This window comes from Chionomys nivalis, chromosome 3, assembly GCF_950005125.1.
Source record: "Chionomys nivalis chromosome 3, mChiNiv1.1, whole genome shotgun sequence".
Taxonomy (NCBI): Eukaryota; Metazoa; Chordata; class Mammalia; order Rodentia; family Cricetidae; genus Chionomys; species Chionomys nivalis.
The window spans coordinates 114,212,047-114,227,625 of NC_080088.1; the positions used below are offsets into that span (position 1 = coordinate 114,212,047).

General features: G+C 46.4%; 1 protein-coding gene and 2 non-coding genes across 8 annotated transcripts; 2 read left to right on the forward strand and 1 right to left on the reverse strand.

Moving 5' to 3' along the window:
• Positions 1–1,962: 1,962 nt before the first annotated feature.
• On the reverse strand, positions 1,963–14,353 carry Sirt4 (sirtuin 4). Of its 6 annotated transcripts, none has more exons than XM_057764848.1 (6): positions 14,331–14,353; positions 8,240–8,734; positions 6,428–6,722; positions 5,311–5,521; positions 4,259–4,370; positions 1,963–2,372 (listed from the first exon to the last, which is right to left on the reverse strand). In XM_057764848.1, the coding sequence occupies exons 2-4, from the start codon at positions 8,725–8,727 to the stop codon at positions 5,369–5,371; spliced, it is 936 nt and encodes a 311-aa protein (XP_057620831.1). In that variant the 5' UTR covers positions 8,728–8,734; positions 14,331–14,353; the 3' UTR covers positions 1,963–2,372; positions 4,259–4,370; positions 5,311–5,368. The 6 variants fall into 6 exon arrangements, with proteins under 6 accessions (XP_057620831.1, XP_057620830.1, XP_057620827.1 ...); XM_057764847.1 differs by lacking the exon at positions 14,331–14,353 and adding an exon at positions 10,174–10,206; XM_057764844.1 differs by lacking the exon at positions 14,331–14,353 and having other exon boundaries at positions 8,240–9,995.
• LOC130872337 (U4 spliceosomal RNA) lies at positions 13,820–13,960 on the forward strand. The gene has a single exon (XR_009056939.1). It is a non-coding gene; the product is annotated as a U4 spliceosomal RNA (small nuclear RNA).
• Positions 14,354–14,615: 262 nt separating the features above from the next.
• LOC130872336 (U4 spliceosomal RNA) lies at positions 14,616–14,756 on the forward strand. The gene has a single exon (XR_009056938.1). It is a non-coding gene; the product is annotated as a U4 spliceosomal RNA (small nuclear RNA).
• Positions 14,757–15,579: the final 823 nt, after the last annotated feature.

Consider the following 15,579-nt stretch of genomic DNA (forward strand, 5'->3'; position numbering starts at 1 on the left):
CTTCTAGAATGGGATATGATGCTCTCTTCTGGTGTACAGATGTACGTGCAGACAACACACCCACACACAGAAAATACATTTTAAAAAAATCTATAAAGGAAAATAAAACTGAGGCCCTGGGGAGGATCATCCAGAAATCTAGGTGTACTCGATAGGGACAGAGGTTAGCAGAATTGAAGCCATCTCCTCTTCCATCCTATACACTAGTCATTGGGGGGTGTTGCTTACTGTGGGCCAGATGCTCGGCCATGTGACTTATTCTTCAAAACCCACTGAAGTAACTATTATTCTAATTTTTAATTTTTGAGGGTCTAGTGTGCTATCCCAGACTAACCTCCAACTCACCATGTAGGCAAGGATGACCTCGAGCTGCTAATGCTCCTGTCCTCAGCCTGAGAGCTGGGATTACAGGTGTGCACCACTGTAGTGGGAGCTGCGGGCTGCGTTCCTGCTGCCCCAGCTCCTGGGCCGCCTGGCTAGCTTATGCCCCAAAATAACAACACACAAACTGTATTCTTTTAAACACTGCTTGGCCCATTAGCTCTAGCCCTTACTGGCTAATTCTCATATCCCGATCAACCCATCTGTGTAGCACCAGTCTTACCGGGAAAGATTCAGCATGTCTGACCTGGCGGCTTGCTTCATCGTGTCTGCCTCTGAGAGGAGCTGCCCTGCATCTGCCCGGGAGAGGGGAGCATGGCATCTGAGCTCACTTCCTCTTCCTCCCAGCATTCTGTTCTGTTTACTCCACCCACCTATGTTTTAACCTATGAGGGCCAAGCAGTTTCTTTATTTTTTAACCAATAACCTTCCTCCATCACACCACCACGCCCAGTTTATGTGCTAGGGATCTAACCTAGGGTGTTGTGTTGCCAGGCAACCATTCTACCAACTGTGCTGCATCCCCAGCAATCCTTATGTATTCAAAAATATGCCTGGAAATCACACAAAATAACTTAGGTTGATCTAGTTAGTAAATAGAAAAGCAGACTGAAACCCACTTCTATTTTTCGAGTTTCAATTCCATGCTCAACTCTATTTGTAGTAAGTGTAAATGAGAAAGAAAACTTTCTGGGACGGGTGTTCTGGTGCACAACTTTAATCACAGCACTCGGGAGGCAGAGGCAGGTGGATTTCCGTAAGTTATGGTATGCCTGATCTTCAGAGTGAGTTCCAGGGTTTTGGGAAATACCAAATTCCTCTTGGGGGAGATTTGTTTGTTTGTTTATGTATTTATTTTTAGAATTCCACCTCAGTATAGAATACAAAGAAAACACGTATGCCTACAAGTGAGCCCTTGACTTAAAAAGTGGGGGCTGAGTAGGAAGGCTAGAGACATGGCTTAACAGGTATATAGAGCCCTAGCTACCTGTTCAGAGTTCAGTTCCCAGCTCTTTCATAAACCTGCTCATGATGAACTGTGGCTCCAGCTCCAAGGATTCCATGACTCTTTGAGCAGCTGCACATACACTCAAGCATACACATGAACAAATTGGAAATAATAAAATAAGTCCTTAATAAATAAAATCCTGGAATGAAATCTACAACCCTGTGTGTCTTCTGAATGAATGACTGGGAAGCCCCACAGCTTTACACAGCCCAAGACCACGAATTGCCCTGTGAGCTGAGATTGCTCCCGAGGTCGGGACAGGCAAGCATGAGCTGCCTGTCCCCAACTCAGACATGGGGCTTTCCAAGGAAGAGTGTGAGTCTTCATGTGCCTCATGTTTCAGGGCACACTGGTTCTTTCTATTGAGTGCGGTGATCACATATACCAGCTGACAAACCCCCGGGGAACTGTATTCCCTTTACACACCAGGTTCAAGGCAGGCATCCCCTTCTGAGAGCAAACATCAAGTGGAAATAATTAGGGCACACTAGCGTAAACCCCTACTTTCTTGTATACACAAATGCACAGTCCACACACTTGGTATGCTATTTAAAATAATTTATTGTTTGGTTAATAAAATTTCATTATGCTGTTGCTCATGCTGTTAAAATATCAAGGTGCTCCAGTCAGACACAACCATGTGGAATTAGAAGTCAGTTATAGATGCCCTTCTGGTTCTTCCCTGAATCAGTGAGGTCTCAGTGGCGGCCTCCACAGACCACGCTGGCTCATGGACTTCCCAGGTGTTCCTTCTTCCCGGTGGGATGAAAAGGAAGGTGGCACAACTGTGTCATCAAGAACAGCTGCTTCTTTAAAGTCCTTCTTAAGAGGGCAGTTCTCATCCGCATGAGGACTCTGACAGCTGTCTGTAAACAGGGGTGTGCACTGGTGGACTGGCCTGTAGACATTGCTTTGTGCCCTCTATAGGACACAGTCTGTAAGCTTCCATTAGTTTGAAGGCAAGGGAAGAAACTTTTGGGATCTGAAAAGAAATCAAACAGGATAATGTTAACGGAGAGGATGAAATGGTTGCAAACATCAACTTACCGCCCCCTCCTAAAAAAACAGGATGGAGCAGGCATGGTGGCACACACATTTAATCCCAGCACTTTGAGGGCAGAGGCAGGTGGATCAGAGGCCAGCCTGGTCTACACAGGCCAGCCAGGACTACACAGAAAGACTCTGAAAACCACCGGGCAGTGGTGGCGCATGCCTTTAATCCCAGCACTCGGGAGGCAGAGGCAGGCGGTTCTCTGTGAGTTCGAGGCCAGCCTGGTCTACAAAAACTAGTTCCAGGACAGGATCCATAGCTACAGAGAAACCCTGACTTGAAGAACCAAAAAAACAAAAAAGACTCTCAAAACCAACCAAAAACCAAACCCAAGGCCAGTGAGAAGGCTCTGTGTGTAAAGTGGGGAAAGGAACTTTCTACCAGCCCAGAGGACATGAGCTCAATCCCCAGAACCCACAAGGTAGAAAGCAAGGACTGACTCCTATACGTTGTTCCCTGACCTGGACACGTGTGCCATGTTACCTGTGCATCCATACACATGCACACACATACAAAATAAAACTGTAAAAATGTCCAGCATTTACAAACAGGGGTGATGCACACCTTTAATCCCAGCCCTCCAGGGGCAGAGGGAAGTGAGTCTCTGTGAGTTCAAGGCCAGCCTGGTCTACACTGCTAGTTCTAGGAGAGCCAAGGCTACGCAAAGAAACTCTTCTTTTGGGAAAAAAAAAAAAAAAAAGCAATAAAGTACAGAAATGAATCTTAATATATTATGGTAAGTAGAGAAAACTATATGCTGGCAGGGTATGGAAGTGCAAACCTGAAATGCGAGTACAAAGATGGCTGAGGCAGGAGGACTTCAAGTTTGAAGCTAGTCTGGACTACATATCAAGTCCCTGTCACAAAAAAAATTAAAAATCTACACAGTCGTTGAAAAGTCCATAAACGCATGAATGTATGTACAAATGGAAGGATGGACAAACTGACAGATGTATGTATAGATGAAGGATGAACACACTGATGTATGTATAGATGGAGAGATAGGCACACCTTCAGATATATGTATAGAAGGAGGGATGGACACATTGATAGATGGATGTATAGATGGAGACATGAACACACAGAAAAATGTTATTCATTCTCAGAGGTTGGTTAGTAGCGGTGTCAGGGTTATAGGAATTGGTAGATTTCTTTCTGAAGTGATAGAAATTCTTTAATTATATAATAACTACACCAAGTTTGAAAATGTATACTAAAGTGTACTTTCAAGATTTTTTTTTAAGCTAAGCAGTGGTGGTGCACACCTTTGTTCCCAGCAGAGCAGCCCAATCTCTGTAAGTTCGAGGCCAGCCTGGTCTACAGAGAGAGTTCCAGGACAGCTTGGGCTAAACAGAGAAACCCTGTCTCAAAACTCTCCCCGAAAAGAGAGGTTTATTTATTTATTTATTTATTTATTTATTTTTATTTTTTTTTTTTTTTTTGGTTTTTCGAGACAGGGTTTCTCTGTGGTTTTGGAGCCTGTCCTGGAACTAGCTCTTGTAGACCAGGCTGGTCTCGAACTCACAGAGATCCGCCTGCCTCTGCCTCCCAAGTGCTGGGATTAAAGGCGTGCGCCACCACCGCCCGGCCGAGAGGTTTATTTTTAATTATGTGAGCGCTCATGTGTCTGCATGCGCGGATGACCTCAGAGTTCCGAAGAGGATGTCGGATTCCCCTGGAACTGGAGTTCGGGCAGCTGTGAGCCACCAGCTGGGAAATGGACTCTAGTCTTTTGCAAAAGCAGTGCACACCAGGGACATCTTGTGTTGTGTTGTGTTTCTTAAGAAAGACAAACAAAGGCTGGAGAAATAACTCACTGATGAAGAGCACTGGCTGCTCTTCCAGAGGTCCTGAGTTCAATTCCCAGCACCACATGGTGGCTCCCAGCCATCTGTAAGGGGATCTGATGCCCTCTTCTGTACTGCAGACCTACCGGAAGACAGAGCACTCATATACATAAATAAATACAGAAACCTCTAAAGAAAGACAAATAAATTAGACCTAAAACGGGGTGCACCCTAGCAACCTGGGTCAAGAGGACTGCAACAGATCCAAGGCCAGGCTGGGCTACATAGCAAATGTCACAACAGCCAGGGTTACACAGCAAAACTTTGTCCTTAGAAGCCAACAACACAGGGCTGGAGTGATGGCTCAGCCTCCAAGAGCATTTGCTGCTCCCAAAGAGGCCCTGGTTTGGTTCCCAGCATCCATGGAGTAGATTACACCCTGTAACTCCTGGGCTAGGGAATCTGATGCCCCTTCTGGCCTCTGTGGGCACTGCATGAATATGTTGCACAGACAAATATCCAAGCAAAACATCATACACAAAAATTAAAAATAGGTTAAAAACAAAAACAGAACAACAGTAAAAATCCCATCTACTGTTAAAAGTAAAGTTAGTTTTAATTTAAAAAAAAAATGGTCATATGGGGGCTGGAGAGATGGCTCAGTGGTTAAGAGCATTGCCTGCTCTTCCAAAGGTCCTGAGTTCAATTCCCAGCAACCACATGGTGGCTCACAAACATCTATCTGTAATGAGGTCTGGTGCCCTCTTCTGGCCTGCAGACATACACACAGACAGGATATTGTATACATAATAAATAAATAGGTCATATGTTAAGTCTAGAACTGTCTTTTTTGTCTGCCACCTGAGTCCTTAATCTAACAGGAAGTTGAATCTGTCATCTGGTTTTTGTTTTGTTTTGAATTTGGAGTTAGGGTCTCATACCTGTGACCTAATCTAGCCTAGAACCCACTATGTATGGAGACGGGCCCTGATCTCTAGACCACCGTCTTTAATTAGACTCTTGAGGGCTGGGGTCACAACACTACACCAGATTAGACCCTTCTGTCTGAGAAGGTGTCTTACCCTTAGCAGCAGGACTCAACGGAAACTCCATTCCCAGACTCTGAGCACCAGACCTCGGTCACTGTGGATCTATTAAAGGCAGCAACTCTCCGCAGCGGGAATCCAGCTTCAGGCAGGCCAAGTCATCTGACCTAGTGGGTCCGATGTTCAGAATGGCAATGGGAAGCTTCTTCTCCCTGGCGGTGAGGATGAACCGGTAACCAGAGTACACCTGCCCAGATGGAGGACAAGAGTTCACTCTAGATCCAGGAAAAGAACCACCTCACAACCTCAGAAACAAAGCACAACAAAAAAAGATAAAAGGGAGAAGAGGAGCTCAGCAGGTAAAGGAGCCTGCAGCCATGCCGATGGTGTCAGTTCAGTTCCCAAAACCCATGATGAAAGGTAGGTAGGGGGGAACTGATCCCACAAGTTGTCGTCTGACCAACAGACAATCAACCACCAACCAACCAGTCAATCAATCACTCAGTCTACAAGTCTACAAAGGGGTGGTGGTACTTGGGAAACGGTTCATTGGAGAAAGTTCTTGCTGCCCAAGTGTGGGAGCCTGAGATCAGATTCCCAGCATCCATGTAAACACTGGGTTTGGTGGGAATCGTGTGTAAACCTAATGTTCACAGAGGGAAACCACACGGTTCCTAGGAGCTCACTGACCAGCCAGACCAGTCATTCCAGGGCCTCTAAGTTCAGTGAGAGACTGTCTCACAAATTATGCCAGGGACTGGAGCGATGACTCAGTGGTTAAGAGCACTTGTTGCTCTTGCAGAGGACCCGGGTTCAGTTCCCAGCACCCAGGGTTGTTGAAACCCTGTCTTGGGGGCTGGAGAGATGGCTCAGTGGTTAAGAGCACTACCTGCTCGTCTAAAGGTCCTGAGTTCAATTCTCAGCAACCACATGGTGGCTCACAACCATCTGTAATGAGATCTGGTGCCCTCTTCTGGCCTGCAAGCATGAATGTGGGCAGAATACTGTATACATAATAAATAAATCTGGAAGGAAGGAAGGAAGGAAGGAAGGAAGGAAGGAAGGAAGGAAGGAAGGAAGGAAGGAAGGAAGGAAGGAAGGAAGGAAGGAAGACACCAACAAACAAAACAAAATGTCCCACAAAGTCAGGTACCTGCAGGGACGATCCGACCACCAGTAGCGAATCAGCCTCTTTCACGCGCCTGTGCACAAAGTCAACCTTGTCTGGGTTCACTGTGTCCCCAAAGAAAACGACATCTGGTTTCAGAGGACCTCCGCACCGATCACAGGACGGGACCTGAAAGCTCCGGACCTGCTCCTCAGTGAGGAACACATCACCGTCGGGGGCCACGCCCTGCGCCTCAGCGCTCCAGCTGGGGTTCAGGACTTGGAAGCGTTCCTGCAGTACCCTGCGGGGAGTCTGTTCCCCACAGCTCAGGCACAGGACTCTAAAGACAATATGAGACCTTCTGAGTATAGTTCCTGGGAGGGATAAAGCCCCAACCATTTTCAACCCCCCGCCACAAAAAAACAATCACAAGTAGGACATCCATTTTCATTTTCATGTTCTCCTTTCCCTCCTTTGCAACCTTCTAGAACAGTGGTTCTCAACCTGTGGGCCGCGAACCTTTGGGGTTGAACGACTTTTTCACAAGGGGTCGGATATCAGATATCCTGCATAACAGATATTTATGTTATGATTCCAAACAGTGGCAAAATTATAGTTATGAAGTAACGACAAACATAATTCTTTGACTGGGGTCACCACAACACGAGGAACCGTATTAAAGGGTCTCAGCGTTATGAAGACTGAGAACCACTAGGCTAGAACAAGGTCCTGACTGATGTTTATCACTCCATTTGCGTATGGCCAGCCACCGTTTTATCCACACTCGATCACCTTGGTACTCAAACCTGTGCCCCTCCGCACCCTCGTCTGCCCCTCCGCGGTTCCTGTACTCTCACTCCCTGTGGAGACACATGCCTTTAATCCAAGCACTGGGGAGGCAGAGGCACGCTGGGTCTCTGAGTTTGAGACCAGCCTGGTCTACAGAGTGAGTTACAGGTTACTCAAGGCTAAATAGAGAGACTCCATAAAACAAATAGGAAGAAACAAGAAGTGAGCATGTTAGGGAGTTAATTCCCCAACAGTGATGCTGGACCACGGTGAGATTAGAGATGGTTTATTAACACCCTAGTTTTCTTCACTTTTGGTGAAATAATTCTCTTTTTTTCAACCCAAACTCAGGGTTAGCAATGCTACTCACCACTCCCATAGTGGCTCTTTCTATACAGTTGCGATAACTCCGAACTACAGTCTAGACTGGGGGTCCCCGCGGGGTACAGCCCCACTCATGCTACAGTCTAGACTGGGAAAAAAATAGACTGGGGGTCTCTGGGGTGCAGCCCCACTCACACTACAGTCTAGACTGGGGAGTCCCCACGGGGTACAGCCCCACTCATGCTACAGTCTAGACTGGAGGTCCCCGGGATGCAACCCCACTCACGCTACAGTCTTGATTGGGGGTACCCGCGGGGTACAGCCCCACTCACACTACAGTCTAGACTGGGGAGTCCCCACGGGGTACAGCCCCACTCACGCTACAGTCTAAACTGGGGGTCCCTGGGGTGCAGCCCCACTCACACTACAGTCTAGACTGGGGGGTCCCCGCGGGGTGCAACCCCACTCACGCTACAGTCTAAACTGGGGGTCCCCACGGGGTGCAGCCCCACTCACATTTTTCCTGGTGCTGAGAAACTGAACCCAGAGCTTTGCACAAGCGAGCAGCGCACCACTCAAGCCAGCCTGCTCCCTTCCCCGTTTCTGTCCCTGTTTCCCCTCTCAGTTCTCTAGGCTCTCTCCAGAGCCAACAACTTGCTCAGGAAGTGGATCTAAGGCAGCCAACCGCCCTTCGCCTGGGGAACCACACATCCTTCTATGGGCAAACCCCGTAGACTCCGGCACCTGTGCATGCATCCATGGAGCTCTGTCAGCCGCTGGTTCCCCGCCTTGGAGTGCAGAGCATCCACATTCTGAGTCACCAACCAGTGCAGCTTCCCCAGTTTCTCCCAGTTGCTCAAGGCCCAATGTGCTGGGTTGGGTTGGTGAGAGGAGAACTGAGGCCAGCCCACAAAGTTTCTGGCCCAGTACCGCTGACGAACTGGAGCGCTGCGTATGAAATCGATATGCTGGATGGGTCTCCGGTCCGTGCGGGCGTAAAGACCCACCTTTTCCGACCTGTAGTCTGGGATCCCAGACTCCGTGGAGATTCCTGCGCCAGTCATCACTAGAAGTTTCTTGGAAAGGGTAATGAAGCGCTGTAACTCCTTGATCTTCTCAGGGTCCAAAGGTGGGCTTGGCGGCACGAATAGCCCAGTAGGTCCATGAGAGCACGGCCGGCTGAGGTTCGCCGTCCAATGGGCCTTCGTTGACCTGAAAGTCAATCCACTCATTCTCCTTCTAGAGAAAAAGAAATCCATGAGAGAAGCTGGGTTTTACCAAGAAAGTTAACCACCAAGCGAGGAATGGATAAACAAAAAGCATGTCTATCCACTGCGGGTATACATTCAGCTATGAAAATTTGTCATGGTGGTCCATGCCTAGAATTGCAGCACTCCGGAGATGGAAGCAGGAAGGTTAAGGGCTATCCTTAGCTAATGAGAGAGTTAGAGGCCAGTCCGGGCTAAACTCAACAGAGAAATCGAGACACAGTACATTGTGGGGGGTTGTGTTAAATGTAAGAAGTCAGTTACAGGGTTGGAGAGATGAGTCAGAGGTTAAGGGCACTGGTTGTTCTTCCAAGGGTTCTGGGTTAAATTCCGGCACCCACATGGGGGCTCACAACCGTCCGTCACTCTAGTTTCAGGTGATCAGACCCCGTCTTCTGGCCTCTGCAAGCACTGGGAGCAAAAGTGGTACAAATATATGTGCAGGTAAAATACACGTAAAATTTAATTTAGCAAATTTTAAATATTTTAAAAACAAACTTTTCTTCCTTCCATGGAGCCCTGACTGTCCTGGAACTCGCTCTGTAGACCAGGCTAGCCTCGAACTCAGAGATCCATCCACCTTCTCTGCCTCCTGAGTCCTGGGATTAAAGGCGCGCAGCACCACACGGGTCTACTTATCTGTATTTTCGTTAATACTATCCATCAAGGGACTATTTGTTCTCTAACCCTGCTTTGTTTAAATCAGAATTATTACTTTTTCTTTTCTTTTTTCTTTTCTTTTCTTTTCTTGAGATAGGATACCTGTAGCCCAGGCCAAGGATAAGGCACACCCAGCTAAACCAGAATTACCTTATTTCTCCATGAGATATTTGAATTCTAGTATGTTAGGGTTTTTTTATTTTCTCTTTCGTTGTTGTTTGCTTTTGTTTTGTTTTTCTACACGGTGCTGGGTATCCGCAACACTATGTAATCAACCATTCTGTCACCAAGCTATACTCCAGTCCAACATGGCAGTTTTCAGGACGTTGATCTGATCTTTCAGGCGTTTGGTTTTATTCGTGTCTTCACATACACACTTTAAATTCCTTCATTTCCCCCATAATATCTGTTTTCAGTGCTCTGTAAATTCTGCTAGTTGGACACAGAAGACAACGCGCGCGCACACACACACACTTGCCTGTCTGGTTTTCTAGTTTTAAAAACAAGCATTTGATACATCCTTTGATGTAATGCAGAAATTACCTAGCGACAGGCAAACATTTTAGGCTTGGCTTTCTACACATAAGGTCAGGACCGGGCTTTCTCCATGACATTCCACAACTACACGTGAAAGCTAAACAAACAGTCGGGTTTGTTTTCCTCCGTGTCCCCTCAGGAACAAAGAGGACAAATGTTTTTTAAAAAAATGCACAGCTGGAAACCTAATGCCGAATCAGAATACTTACTTACCTTCCACAATTTTCACCCAACAGTAGGACTAGCTTGCTACCTACCTGTGCATCTTGGGAAGTGTAGTCCGTGAAGCAGACTTAACTGGAAAGCAAACTACAAGTCCCACAATCCTGCGGGTCTCTCACTTCAAGGTCCTACCGCAGTCCTCCCCTGACTTCCGTTTGTCTTTCCTGGTCAGCTCAGTTAAGGTTCCGGGTGCGCTGCTGACACCTGGGTTTATGAGTGCCTTTTGGGGGTTTTGTGTTTGGCTAATTGGTTGGTCTTTCTGTGTTACGTTGCTTTTTGAGGCAGGGTCTCTGACTCCAAATTCCTATCCTCCTGGCTCCACTTCAAAAGTGCTCGGATTATGGGCTAGTGCCACCATGCCTGGTAGAGAAATGGTTAATGTTTCCAAAGTCCTGTGTGCAAAATAGCATCTAAACAGCCCTACTTTAGGAATTCACCCTATTTTTTTGTTTTTTGAGACAGGGTTTCTCTTTGTACCCTTAGCCTGTATAGACCAGGCTGGCCTCGAACTCAGAGATCTGCCTGCCTCTCTCTGCCTCTTATTGCTGGGACTAAAGGCGTGGATCACCATACCCACCTAAAAGACACTTAATGATTTAGAATTGACTTGTTTTTTTCTTTTTTATTTATGTTGTTGTTTGTTTGTTTTGTTTTGTTTTGTTTTATGAGACAGGGTCTTACTATATAGCCTTGGCTGGCCTGGAACTTGTTATGTAGACCAGGCTTGACCTCCACTTCATAGAGATTTGCCTACCTCTGCCTCCCCAGAACTGCGATTAAAGGCATGTGCCACCATGATTGGCAAAATTGACTCAGTTTCCTCTATGTATATTCTCTTCCATTTCAAAGTAATTAAATGTCCTGCTATGAGTTAAATATGGATTGGGGCCTGCCAAGTGGCTTCTTTAATCCCAGAACTCAGGAGGCAGAGGCAGACGGATCTCTGTGATTCGAGGCCAGCCTGGTCTACAAGAGCAAGTTCCAGGACAGGCTCTAAAACCACAGAGAAACCCTGTCTCGAAAAAAGAAAAAAAGAGAAGAGAGAGAGAGAGAGAGAGAGAGAGAGAGAGAGAGAGAGAGAGAGAGAGAAGGTAAAGAATTATAGGTGCTAGAAAGACAAGACTCTGCCTCAAAGGAATAAAGTAGCCAGGCAGTGGTGGTGGTGCACACCTTAAATCCCAGCACTAAGGAGGCAGAGGCAGGTGGCTCTCTGTGAGTTCAGCCTGGTCCATGACAGGCTCCAAAGCTACAGAGAAACCCTGTCTCAAAAAGAAAAAAAAGGCATAAAATAAGAGTAATAGAGAGGGATCCCAAACACTCCTCTCTGGCCTCCACTGGCTCCCCTACACATATGTACACACACACACACACACACAAATATGGATTATGAGGAATATATCTATAAATTTGAAAAATGGATGATTTTGAAGTTAATACAAGCAAAGTCAAGTATAATGCATAGAGATTTATACACTTGCTCTCTTGACCAGAAAGCATAAAGATCCACCTGCCTCTTGCCTCCTAAGTGCTAGGATCAAAGGTCAAAGGTTCAGCTACTGTTTGATTTTTTTTTTATTTTTGGTTTTTCAAGACAGAGTTTCTATGTGTAACAGTCCTGACGCAAACCAGGCTGGCCTCCAACTTACAGAGATCCATCAGCCTCTGCCTTCTGCGTGCTGGGATTAAAGATGTGCGCCACCACGGCCCAATTATACTGTCTGAATTTTAATAAGTAGCAAAAGTCAAAATAAAAATGGAGAACATCCCTCAGGAAAGGAGTTCAGACACAGGTCGTGAACAGCTTTCTACTCGCCAAAGTAAAACAGGCAGAGGAACTTACTTCACATTTTATATGCTGCAGCATTTCTGAGGAATAAAGCCACTTAACCTCTCCAACCCTGGGTTTCTCTTCTTCTTTTTCTTTTTCTTCTTCCTCTTCTTCTTCTTTTTTTTTTTTTTTTTTTTTTTTTTTGGTTTTCTGAGAGAGGGTTTCTCTGTTAAACAGTCCTGACTGTCTTGAAACTCACTCTGTAGACCAGGTTGGCCTTGAACTCACAGACAGAGATCCACTTGCTTCTGCCTCCCAAGTGCTAGAATTAAAGGTGAACGCCAGCACCCAGTTTGGGTTTCATTCCTTACAAAGGGGTGGGGTTGGCTGTGATGGCCTTTAATCTTTGGCACTGGGGTGAATTCAATCCCTGGGACCCACATAGTGGAAGGAGAGAATTACCTCCCACAAGTTGTCCTTAGACTTACACACACACCACAAAAACGCACGCGCGTGCATGCGTATGCATGTGCAAAATAAATAAATGTAATCAGAAAACATTTTTAATTGAAAACAGGAACCCAGGCTGATACTTGTACACCAATATCAGCATTATTTGTATTAGACAAAAGGTTCAAACAAACAAGCCAATGAGGTTAATTGAAATCACCACTATTGCTAATTGAAGAATAAGTAGGTAAATAAAATTCGATTAGATGGAAAGTTATTGAGCCATAAAAAGGCATGAGATCTAGATGAATATTACAATATGTATGAGTCATAAAAATGTTACAGTAGGCTGAGAATAGGCCGGGAAATGGTGACACATGTCTTTAATCCCAGCACTTGGAAGGCAGAGGCACACACACACACACACACACAATAACAATAAGGGACTGGACAGAGATGATTAGCGGTTAAAGCACTGGCTGCTCTTGTAGAGGATCTGGGTTTAGTTCCCAACACCCACGTGGTGACTCACAAACCTGTGTGCGACTCCAGGATCTGATACCTTTTTCTGACTTCCATGGGTACCAGACATTCCCATGCGGCACATGTGCTAGTAAAACACTTGTACACATAAATAAATCTTAGCTATAATCCTCCCTTCCTCCTCCCTCCCTCCCTTCCTTCCTTCCTTCCTTTTGTAAACAGGGTCTCTCAGTAGTCTTTGCTGACCTCGAACTCAGAGAGATCCACCACCTGCCTTTGTCTCCCAAATACTAGAATTAAAGGTGTGTGCCACCACGCCCAGCTTAAAAAGAGTTCTTACGGCAAGAGAAACAGAGACATTACCTGTTTTCGGCTTTGTAAAACATCTAGAGTGAGAGCGGTTGCCAAGGGCTGGCCATGAAAAGGGGCTAGGGAGATCAGAGTTTAATGTCAGAGTTTAAAGTTTTAGTTTGGGAAAATCAAAAGGTTCTGGAGATGTATGTGAATATATTCAAAGACACTGAATTTACCCTTAAGACAGTTATAACTACATTTTATGCTATATAGACTTTATACACATATTTTATTGTGTTAAGATCACAAACAAGCCTCCTTACAAAATGTGGTAACTCGCAGCCAACGGAATAACTCACGCACTAACGCCCGTCCCGCCAAACGCCGCTTGCACTCTCGGAACTGAGTAAATTAGCATGTTTGTTCCCATAGTGCTTTGCTGCATGTCCTCACGCAAATTTACTTAAATAAACCAATAATCTCCTTCTATGTACCACACAGGGAGCACCATAAGATTGTAACGGGCGCTCTAATTTTCAGACTAACAATAATAGAAGGTTTTCCCCCATCGACTTGAAAAACCCCCTTCCTGTAACAGGACCCCCGCTTCCAAGGGACTTTGCGCGGGGGGCGGTGATCTTTAGCTTTGCGCAGTGGCAGTATCGTAGCCAATGAGGTTTATCCGAGGCGCGATTATTGCTAATTGAAAACTTTTCCCAATACCCCGCCGTGACGACTTGCAATATAGTCGGCATTGGCAATTTTTGACAGTCTCTACGGAGACTGAATATCGCGGTTTGAAAAAAGCATATCGATTCCAACCTTGCTGTGTGTAGAAGTGGTTTTCTGTATTCTCAGTCTGCTTTTACTACTCAAATTTTAGGCTATTTCCTTGTTCCTTTTGTTACTCTTTAATATTATTTCATTGTATTTGTTACTGTTTTCTCTAACACTCATCCGTTAACGTGTGTTTTGCATCTCGAGGTCCTAACCGGGTTCACGTCTGAAGTTATTTTCTTGACGTTTCTCCTCCCTCCCCACAACCGCCCGCCGTTTATTTATTGACAAAAAGCATCCCTGATGGCTGAGGGCTCGCAGCAGTCCTCCCGCCTCCCGAGTGACTCACGTCCCCTCGAAGTCTGTTTCTCCTTACCCGCGTTCTCCCGCCGCGGTCGAGTCTCCACCCCGGCCATCGCGATGACGTTAGCCTCATTTGCATAAGAGTCCCCCAGCATCCCAAGCGACGGTTGCGCTATTTCCAAATCACGAGCGTCCGGACGCGAGATGACCCACCGGCAAGAATCTGTCCACGCAGATGACTGCGATGGAGCTGCTGGGCTGGGGCCCGTCGCGTGGCGGTCGCGCGTGGGCAGGAGCTCACCGTGACTGAGACGCGGATCTTCAGCCCTGGGAGGCTTAGCGAGCACGCTCGTTCGTCAGCTTTGCGCAGTGGCAGTATCGTAGCCAATGAGGTTTATCCGAGGCGCGATTATTGCTAATTGAAAACTTTTCCCAATACCCCGCCATGACGACTTGAAATATAGTCGGCATTGGCAATTTTTGACAGTCTCTACGGAGACTGAATATTTCGTGTTTCAAAGGAAGGTGTTTCGGTGTAGAATGGAAATCCGATTGGGGTTTTCTTCTCCAATTTTCAGTCCCTGTAGGTAAAGCAGGTTTTCCTGAGAACCAAGGTTTAAGCACCCATCCCCACATCAAGCAGCAGCTTCCCCCATTGCGTGCGTGCCTTTGTGTGTGTGTGTGTGTGTGTGTGTGTGAGAGAGAGAGAGAGAGAGAGAGAGAGAGAGAGAGAGAGAGAGAGAGAGAGAGAGAGAGAGAGAGAGAGAGAGAGAGAGATCCCAGAACGTGGGGAAAGCAGGGGGATCAGGAATTTGGATCAAGTTCGAGACTAGAAGACTAGCCTGCGCTACATAAGATCTGTAACAAACAAAAGACAAGCCAGTATTAAGAACTTGTGCTACACAAGTGTATCGGTCCTGGTCTGGTATGATGGCACATGCCTATCATCCTAGCTACTCAGGAGCCTGAAGGCAGGAAGATCACAAGTTCAAAGTCAGCCTGGGTAATTTAGCAAGCGTGCTAAGAGGACTTTGTGTCAGGCCTGAGTTCCGTCCTCAGCTCCCATAAAGGTGGCAGGAGGTAATAACTTCCAAAGTTGCCCTCTAAGCCCCACATAAGCATTCAACACAACAGCACCTGCCCACATGCACACACACAAAGAAATAATTTGAGCCAGACGATAGTGACACATGCCTTTAAATCCCAGCACACGGGAGGCAGAAGCAGGTGAATCTCTGTGAGTTCGAGGCCAGCCTGGTCTACAGGGCGAGTTCCAGGACAGGCTCCAAAGCTACAGAGAAACCCTGTCTCAAAAGCCCAAA

Bases quoted from the DNA above. Each gene is read 5' to 3' on its own strand.
- Sirt4 (XM_057764845.1), bottom strand. From the start codon at position 8,754: ATGGATTTCTTTTTCTCTAGAAGGAGAATGAGTGGATTGACTTTCAGG. The intron at 6,723-8,239 runs GTGCCGGAGTCT...TATTGTCTTTAG, and splicing joins CTCCATGGATGCATGCACAG to AGTCCTGTGCCTGAGCTGTG. The intron at 5,522-6,427 runs GTACCTGACTTT...CCATCTGGGCAG, and splicing joins TGGTCGGATCGTCCCTGCAG to GTGTACTCTGGTTACCGGTT.